A 21,584-nucleotide genomic window follows, 5' to 3' on the forward strand; every position below is an offset into this window, starting at 1 on the left:
GTGAAACTCCTGTTCCTCATTCTCCAAAAAAGAACTCCATATGCGCTCAAAGAAGGTTAGAACTGCTGCTGCTACGGATTATACAGAGCCCTGGGGTAGGTGTAGATGCGAGTTGGGCGAGTGAGGCGAAGGGTGGTGCATTTAGGACGTTGAGGCCACTTCCTATTTATCGATGAGCATTAGCCTGTAGGTCACGATAAGAAGGGGATGGACGGTACCGTACCGATTGTCACATCTGCCACGCCCCCGGCAAAATTCCTGTTTACCAGTATCTCCCAAAATTCCCCGGTTCTGGTTTTAATGTTGGTTTGGAGGACGGGAAGAGGGTATACATGTCGTTTAGCCATTTGAGACGGACTTTGTGGACCCATCGGGAGGTGAAGTCTACGTGGCATGCGTTGATGATGGCTAGTACATAGAGGTATTGAATGGATACGAAGTTGTTAGGCCTGGTACTGCTCAATATCAGATAATCGAACACTAATGAATAAGAGGTGTGTAAGTCTCACCTGGCCCTGGCGAAGACCCTTTCAATCCAATACAGATCTTAAACAACATCTGCAAGCACCCTGCAGGCGAGAGCCACGTGTTACCACCCCTACCGCGTCCTGCTATTTAGATTGTGGTGAAGGAGACGATGGGAGGGGGAAGTGCACAGAGGAAGGGTGGGTTTCTGGGGGTGTCTTAGTGGGTGTTGCGATGGACGTGATTGAATAAGACGCAATTATCAAACATTGATTGTGTGCTGGAGACTACTTCGCCGTATATGAGTGATGAGCCAATGTACCAGGAGTCTGTGCTTGTGCCTTGGTCGGTGATTTCTGTCCGTGAGCGGAACTCGTCTATGGCACGGAAGAAGGCTGTGGGAGAGAATTGAGGGGTTATGAAGGTACGACTGCGTGTTTAACTTTCGGGCTTGTTCGAGGATGAGAATTATGAGGTCGAGTATAGAGTGATCTCACTAATCTGTGGATCCAGTATCTACGGAAGGGAAGGATGAAAAGTGGAAGTGGAAATCGTCGTTGGCTTCTTCGGACACAAAGGGCTCCCGAGTCCCTCCCGCATTGGGATTCCTTACCGATAGCCGAACATGGATTTACACGATCGAGAAGTGCCACGACGACACTATGCTGGACATGCCACGAATCGGGGCGAGCCAGAAGAAACTGGGACAGAAAGTGAGTTCAAGACCGAGATCAGCTTTGTGAAAAGCGCAGGCTAAGTTTGACAGCAGGACATCGGGAAGGGGTAGTGTGCAATTCCATATCACGACAAGCCCGCTTTGAGATATGGTACCGGCAGGTGCATTCCCTTCAAAGTGACAACCGAGGATGTGTGCGTCCCGATCTAAAAGACATGGGGGTAGTCTGGATACATATAATGTCGTGTCGATCCGCGCTTGTTCCAGTAGCAGTTGGGAATGAGATGTAGAGGAACTCATTTCCATCAGCAACTCTGAGTTACATTTGAGTTACATAGTGGTTCTTTCACCATGCCAAAGCCAAGACCCGCGGATAACGATCCAAAGTTATGACTCGGTCCAAATTGAGTGCCTTTTCTGACGCCGACACCGAATGCTGAGTCCTGACATCCTCCGGACTCGGAGTATTTATGGACAGTTGTATGAGTGAAGTGAGTGCTCAAGCGCTCACCCTCGGCAAACACCGGAAAGTCGACCTAGACTCCAAGGACTCCAGCATCTGAAGGTACTCTGAGGTGTGATCACTCCAACCACCTACGTAAGAGTAGCCTGGGTGTCCCGTTTTCGCGAATACAGTGACCTTGTCACCTTTGTTCTAGGCGCTCAGTGTAATCTCAGGACAAGCGTCTATCGTGCCGACCAACCATCAGTGGTATGCAAATGCACGTGGAGTATGCCTCATACCCTCACTTCCAACAAGCTTGATCCCCAGTTCATATCCCTACCTATCATTGTTCCACCACTCATTCCGTACCTCTCAGCCCATCCACGTCCTTGTGCCATTTGCTTCATTGTGTCATTATGACTGCCAGTACATCGGAAGGCCAATCTATCAGACTTGAAGGTGGGCCACTCCGTATCACCTTGTTCTATTTGTTTTACGATCTTCACAATCTATTTACAGTCATTAGCGGAAAAAATCTCTGTGCACCCTCTAGCCGCATACCCGCAGGCATTTACGTGTCCGTCAACGTCAAACCGAGGAGATGCTGGAAATCAGGCACCCAAGTCCTACATATTTGGTGCGTCGGGCCCACCCCTGCAAGTGTCACCCTATCACCCCTACGGATATACAGCTCGCTCCCGCGCTACTCCGCTCGTCTCCCGGGTCAAAACTGCTGGAGCTATGCCCCAAAACTTCACTCTGGGTGGCTTAGGGGGGGAGGAGGAGGTAATCCATCCATATCTTTTTTTCATCGCACTTCCTGACCTCTACCTTTTGTCATCCTACTCTACAGACCCATAGCTCGCTCCCGCTCCACTCCGTTCGTTTCCCGGCTCAAACCTGCTCGAGCTATACCCGGAAACTTCGCTCTGGGTGGCTTAGGGGGGGAGGAGGAGGTAATCCCTCCACAACTTTTTTTCCGTAGCACCGGCTGACTTCAATCTTTTGTCATCCTATTCTACAGACCTACAGCTCGCTCCCGCTCCACTCCGTTCGTCTCCCGCATCAAAACTGCACGACTGGTGCCCAAAACATCCCATCCCGGGTCCTGCACGCTTGGACTTTGCAACCAACCAGACTCAGATATCGACGTAAACTTCCAGCCATTCGTCACGCATCGATCTATAAGTCCACATTCATCATTCCTCATAGACACGAGCCCTCATATGATATCTAGCCCGTGCAAATCTCACCCAGACACTCGAGTACTCGGATATCCCCACGCACAACTACGACTACTCCCGTGTTCTCCGCTCGTGCGTCGTCTGCTACATCCCTATTCCTCTTAGTGTTGCCGGCCCACTCAACATCGACGGCGAGCTCGTCCATATCCCCGTGGCTACTGCTGGGGGTACACTCATTGCCTCTACTTCAACTGTCCTTACCAACGACGCCGTGACGCGTGGACCTGCCATCGACTTCCCTTCCATCGTCGTGGCTGCAGGAGATGCCGAGAGCGAGAGGCACCCAGATTGGGGATTGGAGGGAAGAAGCGAGGCGCTAAAAGGCTGCGTGCCATGAGCATTGGGGTTGGAGATGGAGAGGATATTATACAGGTGTTGGGTAGGGAATCAGGATGGTTATTTTGGTTATCGACTAGCCCTTGGAGTTCCGTTCCTGTAAGAGTAATTATAATCGAGGCGGGATGTAGAGATCGTTTCCAGAGACGAGGTTAATCGATTGCCGTTGCACATGTCTCTGAAATAAAGAAACTCTCTGCAGAAGGATTTCAGTTTGCAAAGGTCAGCGTGATAGTGACACGTCGATAAAGTTAGTCGTTGATCTTTATAACGTGGGCACAAGGGGATGGCAGGGTGGATATCATATTCGATTGATGCAAGGGCACGCTACCACAGACCTAAATTACATGTAAACAAAAGGTGACCGTAAGGCTTTCAAGAGTGAGGCTGCGGTAGGACTCGAGAAGTTGGCTGTATGCAAAAATGGGCATCTCTCGTACATAGTAACGGGTATGAGGCGAGAGAAGTCGCGAGGGCAGATACATCTGCTCGAGGGTCGCTATGGGCACGACATGTCAGTCATTATCAATCACATCAGACAAACAGGGGCCTCGGAAGTGGATTGTGGGCGCGAAGAAACGTACCAAAGTCGTAAAGGTTGTTTAAGAGGTCTCCAAGGATCGGAACTTCGGGCAAAACAGATATAACTTCTGGTGCAGTAATGAGCTACAGGAAATATAATCAGCGGCGGAAGATACCAGTTAGGCAAACGAGCATACCCGTTTCTTGATATCTATACTATATATCTTGCCCGTCTACAGGCCTACAAACGCCTAAACAGAAAGATAGAGCTAACATGAGAAGTTCCAGCACGGTGGATGACATTAACTTGAGGGTGATATCGGACGGGGTGTCACAACACGTGTCTTCGTCAAGGAGCTCTTCGATAGTGGGTTTCTGGAGAGTCACCAAGAAGGATCTACAATTGAGTTCCATAAGTCTGCATTGAACTCGTGATAGATGCGTGGCATTGCATGAGGCTAGGAGAAGTAGACTGCGTCGCTGCGACTCACGAAGCTGTTGAGAGGGCCTTCATAATACACTTACTACGCGCGTCTGAGTTAACGCACGCAGGTCCGGAGTCCTTGGTCGCAAATTATAGTTATTGGGTGGTGCATATTGACAATTTCTGTGGCCCACTTCATCCTCTCCAATGCAAAAATAGGAGGGTCGGCGTAACGGTGTCTTCGTTTCCGCTCCGAAGGCAGGTCAATACGAAAGCGATCATCGTTGGAGGAGAGAATACGACGGTCTTGATGTCTGCGAAGTTTGACGCGTCGTAGTTTGGGAGGAACTGACAGTGATGCTGTGGAGTCAGAGGATGTGGCAGCGCCGTAGGTTCAGGACATTAATTGATGATGCGTATATCGCGTTCGGTGGGTGCGATGAGGACGGGGAGAAGGGTGAGAATTACGATATCGATAATGGAGCTTATAGGCTGTTGATACTCGCGAGAAACTTGAAAGCATTCCAGGACCGACATCTCTAAGCATGCATGGTTACTTGTAGGGCGTAAAAGATGAAATGCGTCGGGGAATGTATACCCTGGCCTTAGCAAGGACGTCGGGTGCCGGTGCACGTACGTGAAGTATTGCATATGTAAATCTCGTCAGATTCAGAACGTCGAAGGAATCAAGAGTCATTTATTTGTCTTTGTTTGTCCAGAACGAACGTAGTGGGAGCCTGTGCACTGCGGGCACATCACTGCCCTTCAACTGAAAGCTCGACATCTTCAGCAAGTGTTTCTCTCCCCCAGCTAGGCATATTGATATCAATGACAATAGTATGTATTACTCTGGCAACCCATCATGCACATTTTAGATTACTACATAGCCAGTACATTTCGTACATACAGTATACCTTCTTCCTTTAATAGTAAGACGAATTGTGTCGCGGAGTTCGATTTTTACTGGCAGACACAAGTTCACAAGTTGTCCGTCCTGCAGAACTTGGTCCAGCTAGGATTTCGAAGACTATCATGTTTTGGTATGGTTTCAGACCCAGGAGGATGCGAGGACTCTCACATCGTGTGGTAATGGTCATATTCATCTGTGCTACTGTGATCTGGCTCTGGTCAGCTTCAACACCAGTCTCGAAACCCAAGAGCGCTGCCTGGACTGTGGCAGCAGAGATACTGGACACACTGGATACCGTTGTGGATGACTACGTGCGTTCTGCTATGAATCCGTCCGTGCAAGTGGGAGAGATCTTCTCGACCCGCCTCCTCGAGCAATGCGACGCAGCTACTCAAGAACTCCTACAATGTTTCTCTGACCTCTCTCAATGTGGTTCATGCTCCTTGTCATCTGCATCGCCTGTCCTGCCATCGATAATGCCCCTTTGAGATGACACTCAGATCCACGTGTCTGGTTCTCCCATCAAGCCCATTTCGTGTCTGTGCTCTTCCCTCGCAGGAAAAAGACTGACAATAGTAGGCGGCAATCATGTATACCGCCTCCACAACCTCCTCCTCGATCACCAGAAGAGATCCGAAGGCAAACGATTTCCATGCCTCGGGAAGGAGTTCTGTACCCACCACCATCTATGCTTACGGGCCACCCGCAACAATCCCCTCCTTAAGGAGGAGCCTATGCGCTATATCAGTTCGCCATCCGTCGAAGAGCTCGTGCAAACTGGTTCATCGCTGGATAATTACGTCTTGTCGGATACCCTTCTTACCTTGCCCGACCCTGAAGCACCAGAGTATTCTGTCCCATACATCCATGCCTTCAGTGGTGTAAGGTCTCGCGAAACATATTGGCTAACTTCAGCGAAGAAAGCAGACGTTCTTATACTGGGCAGGGGGCCGTTTAGCGCACCGCCCTCGATGTACACAGGGAACTGGTCATTGCTTTTAGATTTTCCGTCTCACGTGGGGAGTTATCATGCGAAGATCCCTTCATTTGCTGCATCAATACCGAACCCCCTTCAGATTGTGGATGCTGCAGTACATGCCACTCTCTCGGTGTTTCTCCCTGAGATCAAGCAGACGCTAGGCGCTCTCCGTGTTAATGGTTGCTTCAACAGGAAAAAGAAAGTCATCTGGTTGGTCAACCAGCCGCGGTTTCCTGGGGACGGCCGCGGTCAGAAAATCCCTCTCCTTCGTACATATTTCCTCCCCAATGGACAGGATGAGCCATCGCCGGGCGACTTGAAAGCAGTTCTCCTTCGCCTTGTTGCATTATCGACCAATGAGCGCTTAGATGATCCCTGGACACTATACTACAACGTTCAAGGTATGTTTTTCAGTCACTCTAATCGTCATCTATAGACTTATGAAGTCATGTCTTGCACTTTGCATGTAGTTTACTTGCAAGATCGTCTCCTTCGTCAAGTTCTGCCACGCTTCGGAGTTCACCTCTTGCAAATTGAGAGTTTTGTTGAAGCTGGTTCGAACGTCGCTGGACCTCAGCTACAATATCGACGTTCACACACATAACGGGCGCGACTACCTCTTTTCAGGATCATGAAAAGCGATAACGATAGTAGTATATCTCTTTGTGTTGTAAACCCTCCGAATATTGATGGTAATTTTCTTCTTCCTATTGATGTGGATTTGGAAGCGACAGGCCCGTCAGCCTAAGGAACGTCGCGGCGTGCCACATAAAGAATCTATTTGTCTCCAACCATGAGAGCTTAGCTGTACTGCCCTCAGAGCTGACTGGACGAAGTGATGAATTTTTGATCAGTGACCACTACTCACGTCTTAGCCAGCCTAAAGTGACAATAAACGGAATAAATGCACTCAACGCAGAGTTCTGCGCGAACAATCGTAGTATCATCAAATTTATTAGTGTCCGTGACTGAAGCTTGAAGCATGATGAGCACACTTAAGCTACATGGAATTGCTCGAATGATAAAAACATTGAAGACCCCCTTGGGGAACTTAGTGGCTTGAAGGATTAATGAGTCTTGTACTACAACCCGAAACGCCAAATCAACCATTCACAGCCCCTTAAAGGCGCTGTCAATGACAGCCAGCTGCTGTGCCCCATACAACTTTCCAATCCCTGGCGCAGCCACTGCGTCTTCCTTCCTCCCCCTATACGCCACGCCACCATCTATGCCCAATCCCTTCAATACCTCCTCAATACGCTCCTGTACATGACTCCACGCGCCCTGATTCCTAGGTTCCTCCTGCACCCATAGCACCTCCGATTGCATATTAGCATTGACATAAGGCGCAAGCGCTTCACTAAGCGCAGCAAATGGGAACGGCGCGAGCTCTTCGATGCGGATGAGGGCGACGTGCGATTGGAGGTTGCGTGTTGCGCGCTCTTTTGCGAGGTCACAGTAGATCTTGCCGCTGAGCAGCACGACGCGCTGGACAGCTTTGGAGTCGGTGACAGTTGCCAGGTCCTGGAGAACGGGCTGGAACACTGTTCCGGGGCCTATGTCAGTCAGCTTCGACGACGCGGCCTGCGTGTCTAATGTTAGTAACGCAGGAAGGGCATTGGGACAGCACGTACAGGAAGTCGAAGTAGTCCCTTAGGAGCAGACGATGAGTGGTTTCCTGTAGCTACGTTTGATCTGGCGGCGTAAAATATGGAAGTATTGTGCAGGCGTGGTCGGGAACACTACGTGCATGTTTACGTTCAATTTCCCTTGGGCAATTTATGAGTCGTTGGTGAGCTAAAACAAAGTGTTGATAGATATTCATTAGAAACCGAGAAACGGATTTACCTGCAACATCCGCTCTATACGGCAACTGGAATGCTCAGGGCCAGCACCATCTAGACCATGAGGGAGGAGCAGGACGATACCGCTCTACTTCAGCCATTTAGCTGAGTGGGGAGATAAGCCATTAACGAAAAACAAGCAAGCACAAAGACGTACTCTCTGAACTCGCAATGAACGTGTCAATAATGATTTGTGCGCCGTTAAAGAAGTCACCAAACTGAACCAAAAATAAAATTCTTTAGCTTCGAGTTTGGCAGTCGCAAGGAAATAATGACGTACCTGTGCCTCCCAGATGGGCAATAGATCAGGTCGTTCCCAAGATGCTCCATATTCAAACTACAATACTGTTAGACTGAAACTAGGAAGGGAAAAGAGTCTTACGCTAAGTACGGCCATCTCGCTGAGAGAGCCTTTCAAAAAAAAATAAGACAACATCTCGAAGAAAAAAATTGATACTCACTATTCGCTAGTTCCAGCTTGCCCTTCGCCTCTGTAAGAGCGTGGTTCAGCGGAACAATCACGCCCTCTGTCTTCTGGTTCACCAACATCGCGTGGCTACAGGTGTGTCAGTTTCCCTTATACACGAATGTAGCATTGACGGCACCGATGACTAAATGTCCCCCTCCCAACATCCTGCCCCGCGATACGCACATCGCAGCCCCCAAGCATCAGCGAGCCGAATGCCATCGCCTCCACACTTGCCCAGTCGACGCCTTCGCCGACCTCAATGCTTTTGAGGCGGTTTTTCACATGCCTGTTCAACCGCGGATGGGTTTCCTGCATCGGGCGGGGCCTGTGTCACTTTTGCTCGTACATGGAATACACAGCACTTACGAACTCCTCAGGGACATGTACGCTGGCTTTGCCAACGTCCTTGAGCACAGTACTGCTCATGCCTGTCTCGTCTTGACGTGCTGCAGGAGATGCTGGCCAAACCATGCCTTTCCACGCTCCCTCAAAAGTCACGGGAGGGAGGAGATACGACGCTACATCCATTAGCGCAGCATTCAGCGAGGCTTTGTAACTGTCTCGGACAGCTCGTGCTGCTTCAGCCGAGATCACACCGTCCGACTGGAACACACACCCGTCAGCACACCCTTCAAAAAAAATACAACGGAACCAGACATACGATGAGCTTATCCTCATACAACTTCGGGACAGAACTCCTGGAACGAATTTTGTCGTACATGAGCGGCTGCGTGAATGCCGGTTCATCAGGCTCATTGTGTCCCCAGCGGCGATAAACAATGAGATCGATTACGATGTCCTTGCGGAAGTGGTTGCGGTACTTGAAGGCGATGTCGACAGCGCGAACCACATCTGCGTGAACTCAGATGGGGATTGTGAGTAATGATTGAGGTAAGGACGGACCTTCGAGGCAGTCTCCATTGACGTGCAGAACTGGACAGTTGATCATCTTGGCAATGTCGCTACAGTAAAAGGAAGAGCGGGCGGAGGAGGCGGGAGTAGTATATCCGATGCTACAACCTATGTCAGTATCAATTCAAGGAAGTATGTATCAATTGACTTGTTACTGTGGGTAGAGATTAGAACAGTAATTCAAGAGAGTTGAAAGACATACTTGACGACAATGTGGACACTTCCGCCGCTTGTGAAGTGTGGAAGACCACCTGTGAATATCACGTTGAACTTTTACAACTCGTGAGACCTGTATTGAGGCTACGAACTCAAGCCAAGGGTTTCCATTACTACTCCTTGTCCTGTGAAGCTGGCATCACCATGCAGCTGGACGCACATAACTTAGCGGCCCGTGTGAGCACTTCGACCAACAAAAGACACCCCATAGCAATACCTTATCACCAAGCATGCAGTCTTGGTTATTTTTGTCGTCAGATAGGGTCTTGAGCAACCTAAATTGCTTCGCTCTGGCTTTTCCAAGCGCAACAGGGCTCACGGCCTCCAAATGGGATGGATTTGGCAGCAACGAGACTTTTATGTCATCAGCTTCGCCGTACTGCAATGTCGGGGATGCAACTTGAGTGATAGTCAGAACTTCCGCAGATATTGGATGTAGGATGCGCACCAAGATGACTGAGGACGTCACCGGAAACACCCAAGGATTCGTCCACTTCACAACCGCCCTTGACTTTGTGAAACAGGGAAGTAGGGTTGTATTCCAGGAGCCCAGTAAGCAGATTAAGGCGTCCTCTGTGAGGCATAGCAAGGATAAGCTGAGTTATGCCAGCTACATGCGCGTTAGCGATAATATCAAAGAACGAAATGAAACCGACCCTTGGATGCTGCCTCAAATAGGGCGTCCAATGCAGGCAGCATGGATTCCCCGCCCTCAAGACCATATCTCTTCAAATTCGGAAACTTGACCTGTAAGAAATTGTCCAACACCTCTGACTTGGCGAGCAAAGCGTGTATGTTCTTCTGTCTACCCGCATCGATGACAGTCATTGGCTCTAAAGCGCTCTGAGACTCCAACAGCTTCGCAAACCACAGCCTCTCCGTCTTGCTCGGGAGGTCCATATAGTCATATGCGATACGGCCGACGTAAACGGAGTTGAGGAAGGAGGTTATGTTTTCAAGGGTCCATTGCTGTTGGTCCTCACCGGTCCAGATGATACCGTCTATATCACATGTATGATCAGGGTCGTCGAGGCCATAACGGATGGGATCGAGTGTGGCAGCCCGCCCGCGACGGAGGAGATCAAGAGGGTCGACCGACGCTGCTGTGACCATGCGTGCGCAGAGAGTCAGCATACCTCAGCAGGGGAGCATTGGTTGCACGGTCAGTAAGATGGTCCGAGGCATCTGATCAGGGATTCGGGTGAGTATGTGAAGTGCTAACTACTCAGACAGCATACGCAGTCTGGGGTGGTAGGGTCGCGTGCTTTGCGGAATCCGAATGATTCGTCATGATACTTCCTGCGCACTATGCGCACGCGGCTACTAGGGCGTTGCGTGAGGCGGGCAATTGCAAGAGCGTTCCAAGTCGGAAGATGGACCCTAACGCAGAGACAGAGTTCATGGGGTGATTTATCGGTACCGTTAAAGACCTTGTCGAGTCTTAGCAAGACAATGGGAATGAATGCGGGGAAGAGAAGGGAAAAGAGTCCTACTAGTAGTGAGCCCGCAATTTTCGGTCGGAACATGCCGATGGATATGTATCACAAGTACTTCAGTCCAACTCTTTTAAAATTTATAAACATTTGAATATTCCAACTTTTTAACAAACCAGTTTCAGTCTAGACTGGTGATCACACTGTGGGAAGTAAAAACACTGAAGGTCAGTGTATAGAATCCTGAAAGTCAATGTTCAAAATACTGACTTTCAGGGTTTTGTGCATTATGACCGCAGTCATAGTCAGAACAAAAAGTTAAGCTATGCCAGAATTCAGTGTCTAGAGCCCTGAAAGTGACATTTTTCAGTGTCAAAAACACTGACATTAAATGGTATTGTTTCGCAAATAAATTCACAAATAAAAAAATACAATTAAGTGGGGTTGAACTCACAACCTGCAAAGCACTGGAAATACCACGGAGAATTCCGGCTGACACGCGACCCGTTAAGCCATAAGGCCTTTAGAAATTATGGTAAGACGTAGTATATATGTGACTCGCGCGGACTTGGAAAAAAAAAAAGACGAAGGCAATACCTTATAGAATAATTTGATCAAGTAATTCAGTGTTTTAAGCCCTGACGGACGTGAACACTGAAAATAACGGGTTTTTTTTCCAGTGTCTACAACACTGGGATTTGTCATTCAGTGTTTCTCACACTTACTTTCAGGGTATTTACTTCCCACAGTGACACCTTTCCCGACCGTGGTTTATTCTCTTCAAACACTCGTTATCCCACCACTAGCCAGATCCATAAATCCATCCTTTCGACCTCTTTTTACGGTAGACTTGGGTGAAGGTGAGTATTTTTGAAAAATTTTCTGAGTTGTCGTTTCATGCTATCATGATGGCAGAACACAACACAATCAAGCTCAAGCTACCTGCGCAACTGAAAGCTTTCAAATTCACTTGCGGGTGCAAAGCTTCTCGATCTTCTTTTCTGCTGCATCAAGACACTCTAAGACTTTTTGAAGGCATGCGTTCATTATCATATATTACTGACATAAATATAGGTACTTATCTATCCTTCATTGGCTCAAGCAGGTCGAGAAAGACGGGGCTACTGTCAGGTTCTAGTGTTCAGATAAAGAAAATCTGAACTCTGTGAACAAGTGGTAAGGACTTAATTACGCTTTACCCTACTTATATTGTTGAACTAATGTATAATCAATACAGACCCATACATTAGGGTTCGGAATGCATGCTGCGGCATTCCGAACCCTAAACTGTGATTACAGATGTGGAAAAGAACCCTAAAATTTTTCAACACGGTATGCATGTCTTAGATTCATCCAACTACATTGCAGCCCACTGACATTGTATTTCACTGGCAGGCCATACTACCAACTCTGATAGATGAGACTTGAAGACGCTAAAACAGTGTGAATAACAGTGACTTCTTGAGACTCTGACTCACCCACACCTCGCAGCTCAAACTCAGAGGCCAGTGACACTGATGTGGTGCCAGTGGACAATCCCTTGCTGCAGGATGAGCTGAACCCTAATCCCATGCAGTAAAAAGAACAGGCGGAGGCTGATGAGGTACAGTTCAGACAGGACAGTGGTGAACCCATTTCTACTCAAGCTAAGAGCGCTGAATATCCATCTACACCAGATATTGTTGAAGCCACAGTAGGATATTGACGTGGAAGAAGTCCTTAACCTTAGAAGGATGCTGTTGAACTCTTTGAGAAACTCTACCTGTGGTGCTGAACATGCGCAATGTAGATCCGGCCTCATCAACCGCTCTAACCTCTGGTAAGTTTTAGTACTTCACTTTTGTCTTTAGTTCATCATCCTTCCAGGGGCTGCCGCCGTCGCATTGCCATTGATGGAAAAACTCAGCGCCTCTGTTGCCATTATAGACTTTGATTTATTGCCCCTCACGCTTAAAGTTTATTGTTATTGTTACAATGTTATACGCATCCTTCACCAGCAGTTTCTTCCTTTCTTACAAGTTTATTGTTATTGTACAATGTTATACACATCCTTCACCAGCAGTTTCTTCCTTTCTTTGTTATTGTTACAATGTTAGACCATCTTCCGCTGCTTGGTCACCTAGAATGAAAGAATATTGAAATACTGGGTACGTTTGTAAATCTTGGCATACCTTTGTAGATGTTGCCGATGCCGCCCTCTGCCTTTTCTAAACAAGATGATATTTGAGATGATTGGCCATATCATCATGTCATTCACATACCTTTGAAGCGTTCACCATTTGTTTCTGCTTCTCCCCTGCATTACGAACCCGAGTGGGGTCATTAGAAGAATTGAATCTTGCAACAGATTGGACACCAGCCGCAGTGATCTGTACTGAAGTGCCCCATCTTGTCATATCATTGGTGCTATGACTCTGCATGGTGCAATGAAAATCTTTCTGACCCCTCCAGAAAATTTCAACCAGTCCAGCCGCCCTTCAGTTAGAGATTGTCAGAAAGTGTTCAGATATTAGTATTTGTGAAATAATAGGCTTACTTGGAAAAGTTTACACCGATGTTGTACTCACCCCAGAAAAAGGAACCACCAGGAATGCGATAATGATCGGCTTGGGGATGAAATTGAAATGGGCCTCTAACATTTTCACGCTTAGATACCCACCACATCCCATATGCGATTGGGATGTGATCACGATCAGTGTGGAGGTAGTTTGCAAAATCATTGTGAGTTAAGGTAAGGGAATTAGCGAAAGGTCGTTGAGGTGTTGTTCCTTGGTCAAGAGACACCATATCAAATGAAGGAATACCGCCTCTATTGATATTGTAAAAATATTGACAAATCGTCCAGGAAAATATATGACTTACTCCATAGATTCAGATACAATTTGGCGTCCAGCATGTGGAAGTAAAGTGAACAACCGATCACGATACTCTTGAGCAACACCAGGTAGTTTTGTGAGACAAGTATTGTAGCTGCAATGAGATATTAGTTTGTAGTCACTGCTTAGTAATGGAATTTACATTTGTTCTTTTCCAGGTTTGGTGGCATAGAATGCAACATCAGTTGCGGGGTCAAATGACCTATGCCACCCAACAGCCGCCATGATACCATACTGATTTGGCTTGCCAGTTGTGGAGACCTTGATACGCCGGTCACCATGGAGTTTAGGTCCTTTCGAAGCCTACAATTGATAATATTAGTTCTGAAATTTTTAGAAAATATATAAATACCCCATTGTTTTTTATATCATTGACGCATGTAGTCCACTCCATTAACACCCCCAAATTTGCCTGAGTGACTTTCCTTTCTTCAGTCTTCATGTCACGCCAAGCACTAGTAAGAACCGTTATCATATCAGTGAATGTCACTCTGAAAGAGTTGGAGAAATACTAACGTTATTCTTACTGCAAATACAACTTCATTATTACCATCAATACCGATATGAATGCCAGGCCGATAAATCCAAGTTGTGTTCAAGGCCTTGAACTCTGCATCGTCTGCATCAAGAGGTGCATTTTTAGCTACTTCGATCTCTTGAGCAGCTCTCAGTGATTCCGGTGATTTTTGAACACGGTAAAGTTTGACATGATCGCCCTTGTAAATGATGCCCAAAGCCTTTAATAATCCAATCAGATGATATCAACTAGTACAAAAAATATATCATGATCATTGATCACCCAGACGCACCTTTTCAATGTAATGATCATCATCATACTTTGAATCAGCCGCCGCAGCGGCAGCCGCCTTTCTTTTATCAGCTTTCTTGCGTGCTTTACGCAGTTTCCTACTCATCGCCTGATAACAGACTCGTCATCCTGATGCCATGTTAGACTGATGGCGTACTTTGGATGGTTTAGACCTTATTGTCTCAATTTCACCTTCTTCCACTTCATCATCCTCTATGCATTCTGTCTCTGACCTTGGTGTATCCATCGGTACCAGGTCCATAGTAAGCTCAGTATACTCTGCAATATCATGATGAGTAAGACTGGGAGATCTGGTAGGTCATCTATCATCAACTGGGAGGACATACCGTTAATCCCTAGTAACTCGCTTAATGCAGCTGCACGTATATCCTATCAGACATGGTAGTATGCATATCAATCACTGTGTATTAGTCAATCAAGTTTTTACTCACTGCGTCATCCATGCTTGATAAATGTTGGGTCGACTTGAAGAGCAAGACTGAGTCACTGGCAACCATTAGTCATTTCAGAAGGGAACAAGTCACAAGACCTGCTGACTTGCCATATTGGCCATATATTCCGCATTATCTATTTCCAGACTTTTTGGCTCGTCTATTGCAGCACCCCTTTACATGATCAGTGTCCATTGACTCGCTATTAGTATTACTAGTGACTTTCCATCTGCCAAAAACTACATAGATTGCATGTCAGATACATGATGGAGGGGCGAACTGATGCACTGGTTGTTGCTGAGGTTCTATAATCTCGCTGTGTTGTCATAAGATGCAATTTGAGGACCTAGGCATTCAGTATGGTGGATCTTTGGTGACGGTTCAATTTGGTGTCATGACATCCTATACTCCGCACTTTAGCTGCCAGAGAGACAGCTGTGTACAGTTGGAGTTATCAAGGAGTACCAAAACCTTGGGCTTAAGTGAAGCGGACTCGAATACATGGCATCAACTTGAATCTGCCATCGGATTCAAGACTAGCACAGTACAAATTGTATAACAGGTAGCACAACTTTGAAAGGGTTTGCACATGCTCATAGTAGCATTTTGGAACAGAGGAATTTTCCTCTTAAGCTTGTCATATCATCGGCCCACACAAAGAAAGACTTAGAGGCATAATGGTCACTTAACAAAGAGTAACCATGACTAGCGGAGGGTAGCCAGAGGACACACACCACTTCTGAGGTAAGTTACAGAAGTAGATGATCATGATCATCGGTGGGTCTCAAACTGACTCTTCACATCTCGCATACCTGGTACACCGCCATGGCAATGTAGGTCCAGGGCCAGCAAAAGATGTGGGGGAGAATCTAATGTTGCAAGATAACCAAGTGACTAGCGGAGGGTAGCCAGAGGACACACACCACTTCTGAGGTAAGTTACAGAAGTAGATGATCATGATCATCGGTGGGTCTCAAACTGACTCTTCACATCTCGCATACCTGGTACACCGCCATGGCAATGTGGTCCAGGGCCAGCAAAAGATGTGGGGGAGAATCTAATGTTGCAAGATAACCAAGTGACTAGCGGAGGGTAGCCAGAGGACACACACCACTTCTGAGGTAAGTTACAGAAGTAGATGATCATGATCATCGGTGGGTCTCAAACTGACTCTTCACATCTCGCATACCTGGTACACCGCCATGGCAATGTGGTCCAGGGCCAGCAAAAGATGTGGGGGAGAATCTAATGTTGCAAGATAACCAAGACTGTCTTGTCTGAGCAACAGCTCTGAGCTCCAACAAGGAGCTACAACAAGGCAAACAGGTGGGAAGAGGACAAGAGAGTTGTGGAAAAGACCAAATGTGCGACTGTTACAACAGACAGAGACCTAACAAGGTGCGCAACACATAAAATAACCAAGAATGCCTTGTCCGAGCAACAGCTCAGAGCTCCAACAAGGAGCTACAACAAGGCAAACAGGTTGAGAAGAGTACAATGGGAGAAGAAGGAAGGAGAGAACGAAAATCAAAAATCAACCACTTGAACCATCATGTGACCTTCCCATGCCACGCGTCCATTGCTTACAATGCTACCTTTATACAACTGTCACAACATCACACATGCTACAAGTTCTATATAACTTTGTACGAAGCTGTATTTTATTGTACTGAAACAATGTTGAGTAAATGAATTAGTTAAGTGATAAACTTTTTCATTATGTACAGGTTGTTACATGACCAGGCCTTCAAGCTGTCGAGCTTTTCATCAAGCGTTTAGAAGCTCACGCTTTGACTAGGGTAGGTCTACAGTATAGAATCCAGGTCAGACCTGAGTATCTCTATTGAAGTTCTCATATCCATCCTGGTCTTGATGGCCTGCCTTCCTCCATTGGGTGACGGTTTTGCCATGGAAATGGGGATGTGGAAGAGAGTGTCAAGCAGTAGGATGACGTCAGGTTTGATAGAGACACTATCGAGCAAGACAAGTTGAGGCTCATCACGGAGTGCTTTGAGATCTTTGGCATCCAGACAGGTATTGACCGCAAACAGGAAGACAGAAGGAACCTGAGGTGGATACGTAATGTGAAGGTGTGTGGCGAGTGTCACGATTGCATCAGGAAGTTCATCTTGAGGAGGGGGAAGTGAAGCACCCAGCTTCAGGGTATGTATTCCATAGTTTTGACATTGGTTGAGTAATATAATGGAGTCCAAATTGGGACGGTGAGATCCCTCTGCGAGGGTTGGAGAGGTACTGGTGGTGACTACAAAGAGCTTGTTCATCCAATCACCCAAGCTGTCACGAACATCCACAATACCTGGGGTTTCCATCCCCTTGCCCATTCCAGATCGCACCAGGTGACAATCATGTATGATTTCGGCCAAAGAATCTTGGAAAGTAACAAATGAGTCAATGTCGGCCACTTTGACACTGTGAGTGAACCTAGAGATAGCTTTGCTTGCCCATAAAGAGATGTCGGATAGAGCTAGGATATCTATAACTGCTCGCAAAAACGTTGAGACCGAGAATAGTGGCAAGTTATTGGAAGGGATTATGTCAATGTTTCTGGATATCCATTTAGCGAGAAAATCAGCAAGGTAGGATACATGTCCTGAGCGTATGATTGGGGGAGGAGAGGTCATGGGCATGAAGGCAATTTTGAGGACCATGCTGAGCAAACAACGGCAGAAGAGTGCTGACAAGCATGTGGTGGTGCAGACAAATTGCTAGCACAATGGAAAGTGCATGGGATGCGATCGAATGTCTGTAGGAGACGATGAGACCGTGGAAACACATCGCCAGGCCCGCTTACCTTCGATAGTAGGTTGGAATAGCACCAAGACTTGCATGCTAATCAGAGTGGAGGTAGAGCAGCTGCAATCTCCCTTCACTACCTATCAGTCAGAGCCTGCCGAGGTGCAGAGCATCCTTATGGATATTCTCCTCTCTCCGTCGGAAAACTACTCTTAAACTTGGGTTTCTTCCTGAGGGTGGGAATGTGATGACAATCTCAGCTATGAGCTTGCATCTTGGGTGAAGATGGAGGAGTTGATGGTTGGATGATATCAGCTGCAGGTGTAGGACTCAGTGTTGAGGGGTATGCACAGGATTATGAGCGGGTAGAGCATCTAGAGGAAGCTCCTTCATATTGAGTGTCATCCACAAGTTCAGATATTGGTGCAACGGGCAGAGCATCAGCATCATCCTGGGATTCGCACATGCGCTCTACCTCCTCTGTGTCAGAGTCGACAGTACCCTTGGCTTTGCCTCACTGCCTCTTCATGCTCTCCTTTGATTTCCCTTTGCCATGCTCACAAACTGAACAAACTTCCACTGCTGTTTGGGCTTGGAGAAGAATGTCGATCCAGATCTGTAGGGTTTACGGAGATGAAACAGGGATGTACACATAGATCCTTCAGATTGTGCAACACCTCTAGACCCCGTGACACGACTTCAACCAATGGTGAGAAGTTAAGGCTACACAACCACCTAATGTTAACGGAGTTACTTTCCTTTTCAGAACTATATACACACTCTTGTATTCATTTCTTTTCCTAACTGTTATATAGAACTTGTGAAGTGTCTCAGGGCACTAGCAACGAAGCTGCTTCCAGTAGAAGTTGATGAGGCAAGCATCAATGATCCCACAAGCAGAATTATCACTCCAAATGCAGTCATATCTGCTTTCTCGGACGCAGCAGGTGATTTTGTCCAAGCGGTGAGCAACTTATAATCGTGCTCAAGTGTTTGATGTGCTCATTGTGCCAAAAGCTCCCATACTCTTTGCTTTAGTGTATTACAAATAACAAAATGTGGGATGCGCTACTGGTGGTTCAACAAACCAGTAGGAGGATGGGTACTATCCACCAGTGCGACAGTTGCAGGCTCGGTTGTTACAGAAACTAACCAGCCCGACCCAGCGGTGTTGCCCTTCCTCACCAACTGACCGCTTCCGCTACTAGTTCCACGATAGCCTTGTGAATACAAGATTACTTTTGACTCTTGATGCTTTGTGTAGGTGATTTCATGCTTGCATTTCCGGCAAGTGAATTGGATCTCATCCAGTGTGGAGGCGGTGCGTTCCCAAGTGCGGACACACTTGCATGTTGAACATTGATAGGGTAGGGTTCCGCCAAAGGGACGATTATTGTCATGAAAAAAAGTGTACGTAGACACAATCGTGGAGACCTCGGCACCAGGAATGCGAGCCAGTCCTTGAGTGTACTCGGCAATAGTGGGGAAGCGGCGGCGAAAGATGTTCATGACGTGAACATGGATGATGGATGCATGCATGGCGAGCCGAGGGGAAACTATGAGTAAATCTTGAATGACATCTTGTACCTCGAGTCCTTCCACGAGCACACGGTCGACGTAGGCAACGATAAATGAGGTGGTGAGACATGCATGAAAGAGCTCCGCACTAAAAGCAAATGCGTGCTCAATTTGATAGCTATAATGAGTTACCTCAGTGAATAGGGTCACATACTCGGTAAAATCACCTACTGTTTGAGGCATGCTTTGTAAACATTCAACGCATCCAGTTCCCGGACCATGTGCCCGCATACGAGCATCCACAGGGTAGCACCTTTGAGATACTCCTCGATTCCACCGACAAAAAGGGCTGCAAAAAACTGGAGAGAGCCATGACAGACCGCAACAAAGAGAAGAATCTAACTTACATCATCAATGGAGTACGCGATAGGTTCGCCCTGTTTTATAACTTTCTTCCTTCCCCTTCCCACAGGCTCGGCATCTTCAAACCCTCCCCAGATATCTCCCCGTGTGGTCTCTGAGTGAGAATAGACAATGACTTCTACTCGTTCAAACTTGATGGGGAGGCATTCCAATTCTGCGACCAGTTTTGCCATTGACAACCTGTGCTTCTCGACCTTCTCCATTGTTCCAATATCGAACATGATTTCGTGGTATTGGAGTTTATCGTTGGGCTTATATGGCCGCAAAATCTCCCGCATGACACCTGCAGGGGACCCAAGAGGGTCCACAGTCTGAAGGACAAAATGGAGGATCAGGATGGGGTCGCTGCATATTTGCGACCGACTCGTCATTTCAGAGTGCCCATGGATGGTGACAGGAGCACCCAGAATTGGATTCCCTTTGATGTCCTCAAATCCCTATGGGCGAGAGAGGGTGTTGAGAGGGTTTTGAAAGATGGGCAAACACAACTTACAAAGTATGCCCTTATGCCATCATCCCCGCTATGCTTTCCACGTATTTCGTGACAGCCTGCACAAATAAAAAGAACGTCGCTGTCTTTGACCCGCGCTTGAAATTCTGCAGGAACAATAACACAAGCATCGCACACCGACCGTGAGCAGCGGGAGCAATCATAAAGATCACCACCATCTCGGCAAAAGAAGCAATACTAGTGATCCGTTTATGAGCTACAGAACAGAGCCAAGAGAGCCAGATACTTACTATGTTGTGAGAGAGAGGCATGGGCTTCTCACGCAGTAAGGTTGCCTTCGGGAAGGCTGCGGCGGTTTTCATAGTCTGTGTACCAGCCGTCCATGAGCTACAGAACAAAGCCGAGAGAGGTGCAACCTGAAGTACTTACTGTATTATGGGACGACTTGATTGAAGGCTTGGGCTTCTTGCGCGATAAGGTTGACTTTGGAAAAATAGATTTGATAACATGCGGCGTGCTGATATTGAGGGAGACCTTCTTGAATTGCGGTAATTCAGCACGCTTTGCAGGTCCTCCAGTGGTCTTCTTAGCAGTTGCCTTTGTGCGGCCCATGGCTAGATCTGGGTGAACTGGGTGTTTGGAAGTGAGTTAGTTTGTTGGTTGGTTGGTTGAAAATAAAAAAGAACTTGGACGTCTATATACCGAATGAGTTTGTTAATTCCTTGCAGCTCAGATTCAACTCAGATTAGGTCAATGATTAACACGTTAACAGTTGGTTCCACGGAACCAATGTGTGTGACCTAAACCCTTGATTATGTAAGTTTATCTGCTGCTGTATATTACAAGTAGATCGAAGTACTGAGCACCCGCGCAAGTAATTTTGTACAATTTCACGTTTTGGTCTGGCTTGCGGTTTTACAATCAGCCTATCAGACAGCGATGGATCACGTGATGGCATGTTCAAAACCACCAATTTGCGGCAGGATGATTTGTGGGATAATAGAGTCAGCTCTGCAGACTACTCTGATAATGGGCATTGTCATAGTGAAACCAAGAAGGATCGTCATGTTGTGTCATCGCAGCTGAGGATGCAGCAGTCCGCAACAAATCATCATGAGTTGCACCGAAGTGACGAAAGACGCTGCAATGGGTATAAGTTTGAGATTCGAAGTGCGACCGTGCAAAAGTCTGATGAAGACCACCAACACCAACAGACAAAAATACACCATTGAACACGACTGTAATGTAAGGATTGAGATGATAACCTCGCACACACGCGACAGAGTGAACCAAAGAGTTCTGTAACCACAAACAAAAGTTAAAGGCTGAAGCATATACAGCAGCGTGAAACTGTGAAAAATACAAGGCATCATAATAAACAGGATACATTTCTATATCATGAACGGTAGAGTGGGGTGGACAATTCT

General features: G+C 47.1%; 7 protein-coding genes across 7 annotated transcripts; 2 read left to right on the forward strand and 5 right to left on the reverse strand.

The window, feature by feature from the left end:
• Positions 1 to 2,002: 2,002 nt before the first annotated feature.
• DFJ58DRAFT_861158 (uncharacterized protein) lies at positions 2,003 to 3,358 on the forward strand (the record flags this gene model as incomplete). The annotated part of the gene is made up of 6 exons (XM_041394037.1): positions 2,003 to 2,045; positions 2,113 to 2,223; positions 2,278 to 2,372; positions 2,440 to 2,542; positions 2,611 to 2,637; positions 2,824 to 3,358. The coding sequence occupies 6 exons, from the start codon at positions 2,003 to 2,005 to the stop codon at positions 3,165 to 3,167; spliced, it is 723 nt and encodes a 240-aa protein (XP_041238145.1). The 3' UTR covers positions 3,168 to 3,358.
• Positions 3,359 to 3,504: 146 nt separating this feature from the next.
• DFJ58DRAFT_846060 (uncharacterized protein) lies at positions 3,505 to 4,202 on the reverse strand (the record flags this gene model as incomplete). The annotated part of the gene is made up of 5 exons (XM_041393239.1): positions 3,505 to 3,665; positions 3,751 to 3,832; positions 3,886 to 3,904; positions 3,963 to 4,085; positions 4,180 to 4,202. The coding sequence occupies 5 exons, from the start codon at positions 4,200 to 4,202 to the stop codon at positions 3,505 to 3,507; spliced, it is 408 nt and encodes a 135-aa protein (XP_041238146.1).
• A 1,554-nt stretch (positions 4,203 to 5,756) lies between these two features.
• DFJ58DRAFT_668359 (uncharacterized protein) lies at positions 5,757 to 6,605 on the forward strand (the record flags this gene model as incomplete). Its single annotated transcript, XM_041382692.1, has 2 exons — positions 5,757 to 6,402; positions 6,472 to 6,605. The coding sequence occupies 2 exons, from the start codon at positions 5,757 to 5,759 to the stop codon at positions 6,603 to 6,605; spliced, it is 780 nt and encodes a 259-aa protein (XP_041238147.1).
• Positions 6,606 to 7,111: 506 nt separating this feature from the next.
• DFJ58DRAFT_733827 (thiamine diphosphate-binding protein) lies at positions 7,112 to 10,555 on the reverse strand (the record flags this gene model as incomplete). Its single annotated transcript, XM_041386356.1, has 17 exons — positions 7,112 to 7,585; positions 7,636 to 7,653; positions 7,850 to 7,933; positions 7,983 to 8,063; positions 8,126 to 8,182; positions 8,228 to 8,256; positions 8,307 to 8,401; positions 8,451 to 8,623; positions 8,681 to 8,917; positions 8,976 to 9,166; positions 9,218 to 9,327; positions 9,375 to 9,380; positions 9,429 to 9,477; positions 9,535 to 9,592; positions 9,660 to 9,841; positions 9,891 to 10,052; positions 10,099 to 10,555. 17 exons carry the CDS (start codon positions 10,553 to 10,555, stop codon positions 7,112 to 7,114), a joined length of 2,463 nt encoding a protein of 820 aa, XP_041238148.1.
• A 2,569-nt stretch (positions 10,556 to 13,124) lies between these two features.
• Positions 13,125 to 14,018, reverse strand: DFJ58DRAFT_668370 (uncharacterized protein; the record flags this gene model as incomplete). Its single annotated transcript, XM_041382695.1, has 4 exons — positions 13,125 to 13,350; positions 13,412 to 13,684; positions 13,738 to 13,845; positions 13,894 to 14,018. Coding segments are annotated over 4 exons (732 nt in total), but the record flags the coding sequence as incomplete, so codon positions are not given.
• A 2,798-nt stretch (positions 14,019 to 16,816) lies between these two features.
• On the reverse strand, positions 16,817 to 17,680 carry DFJ58DRAFT_733829 (uncharacterized protein; the record flags this gene model as incomplete). Its single annotated transcript, XM_041386357.1, has 1 exon — positions 16,817 to 17,680. One exon carries the CDS (start codon positions 17,678 to 17,680, stop codon positions 16,817 to 16,819), a length of 864 nt encoding a protein of 287 aa, XP_041238150.1.
• Positions 17,681 to 19,573: 1,893 nt separating this feature from the next.
• DFJ58DRAFT_125776 (uncharacterized protein) lies at positions 19,574 to 20,902 on the reverse strand. The gene is made up of 4 exons (XM_041378749.1): positions 20,587 to 20,902; positions 20,448 to 20,522; positions 20,200 to 20,394; positions 19,574 to 20,143 (listed from the first exon to the last, which is right to left on the reverse strand). The coding sequence occupies exons 1-4, from the start codon at positions 20,767 to 20,769 to the stop codon at positions 19,682 to 19,684; spliced, it is 915 nt and encodes a 304-aa protein (XP_041238151.1). The 5' UTR covers positions 20,770 to 20,902; the 3' UTR covers positions 19,574 to 19,681.
• Between the last annotated feature and the right edge of the window lie 682 nt (positions 20,903 to 21,584).

This window comes from Suillus subalutaceus, assembly GCF_016647625.1.
Source record: "Suillus subalutaceus strain FC151 chromosome Unknown DFJ58scaffold_158, whole genome shotgun sequence".
In the NCBI taxonomy this organism is placed as follows: Eukaryota; Fungi; Basidiomycota; class Agaricomycetes; order Boletales; family Suillaceae; genus Suillus; species Suillus subalutaceus.

Bases quoted from the DNA above. Each gene is read 5' to 3' on its own strand.
- DFJ58DRAFT_125776 (XM_041378749.1), bottom strand. From the start codon at position 20,769: ATGGGCCGCACAAAGGCAACTGCTAAGAAGACCACTGGAGGACCTGCA. The intron at 20,523-20,586 runs GTAAGTACTTCA...GCTGGTACACAG, and splicing joins TCAAGTCGTCCCATAATACA to ACTATGAAAACCGCCGCAGC. The intron at 20,144-20,199 runs GTAAGTTGTGTT...TCTCGCCCATAG, and splicing joins ATGGCATAAGGGCATACTTT to GGATTTGAGGACATCAAAGG.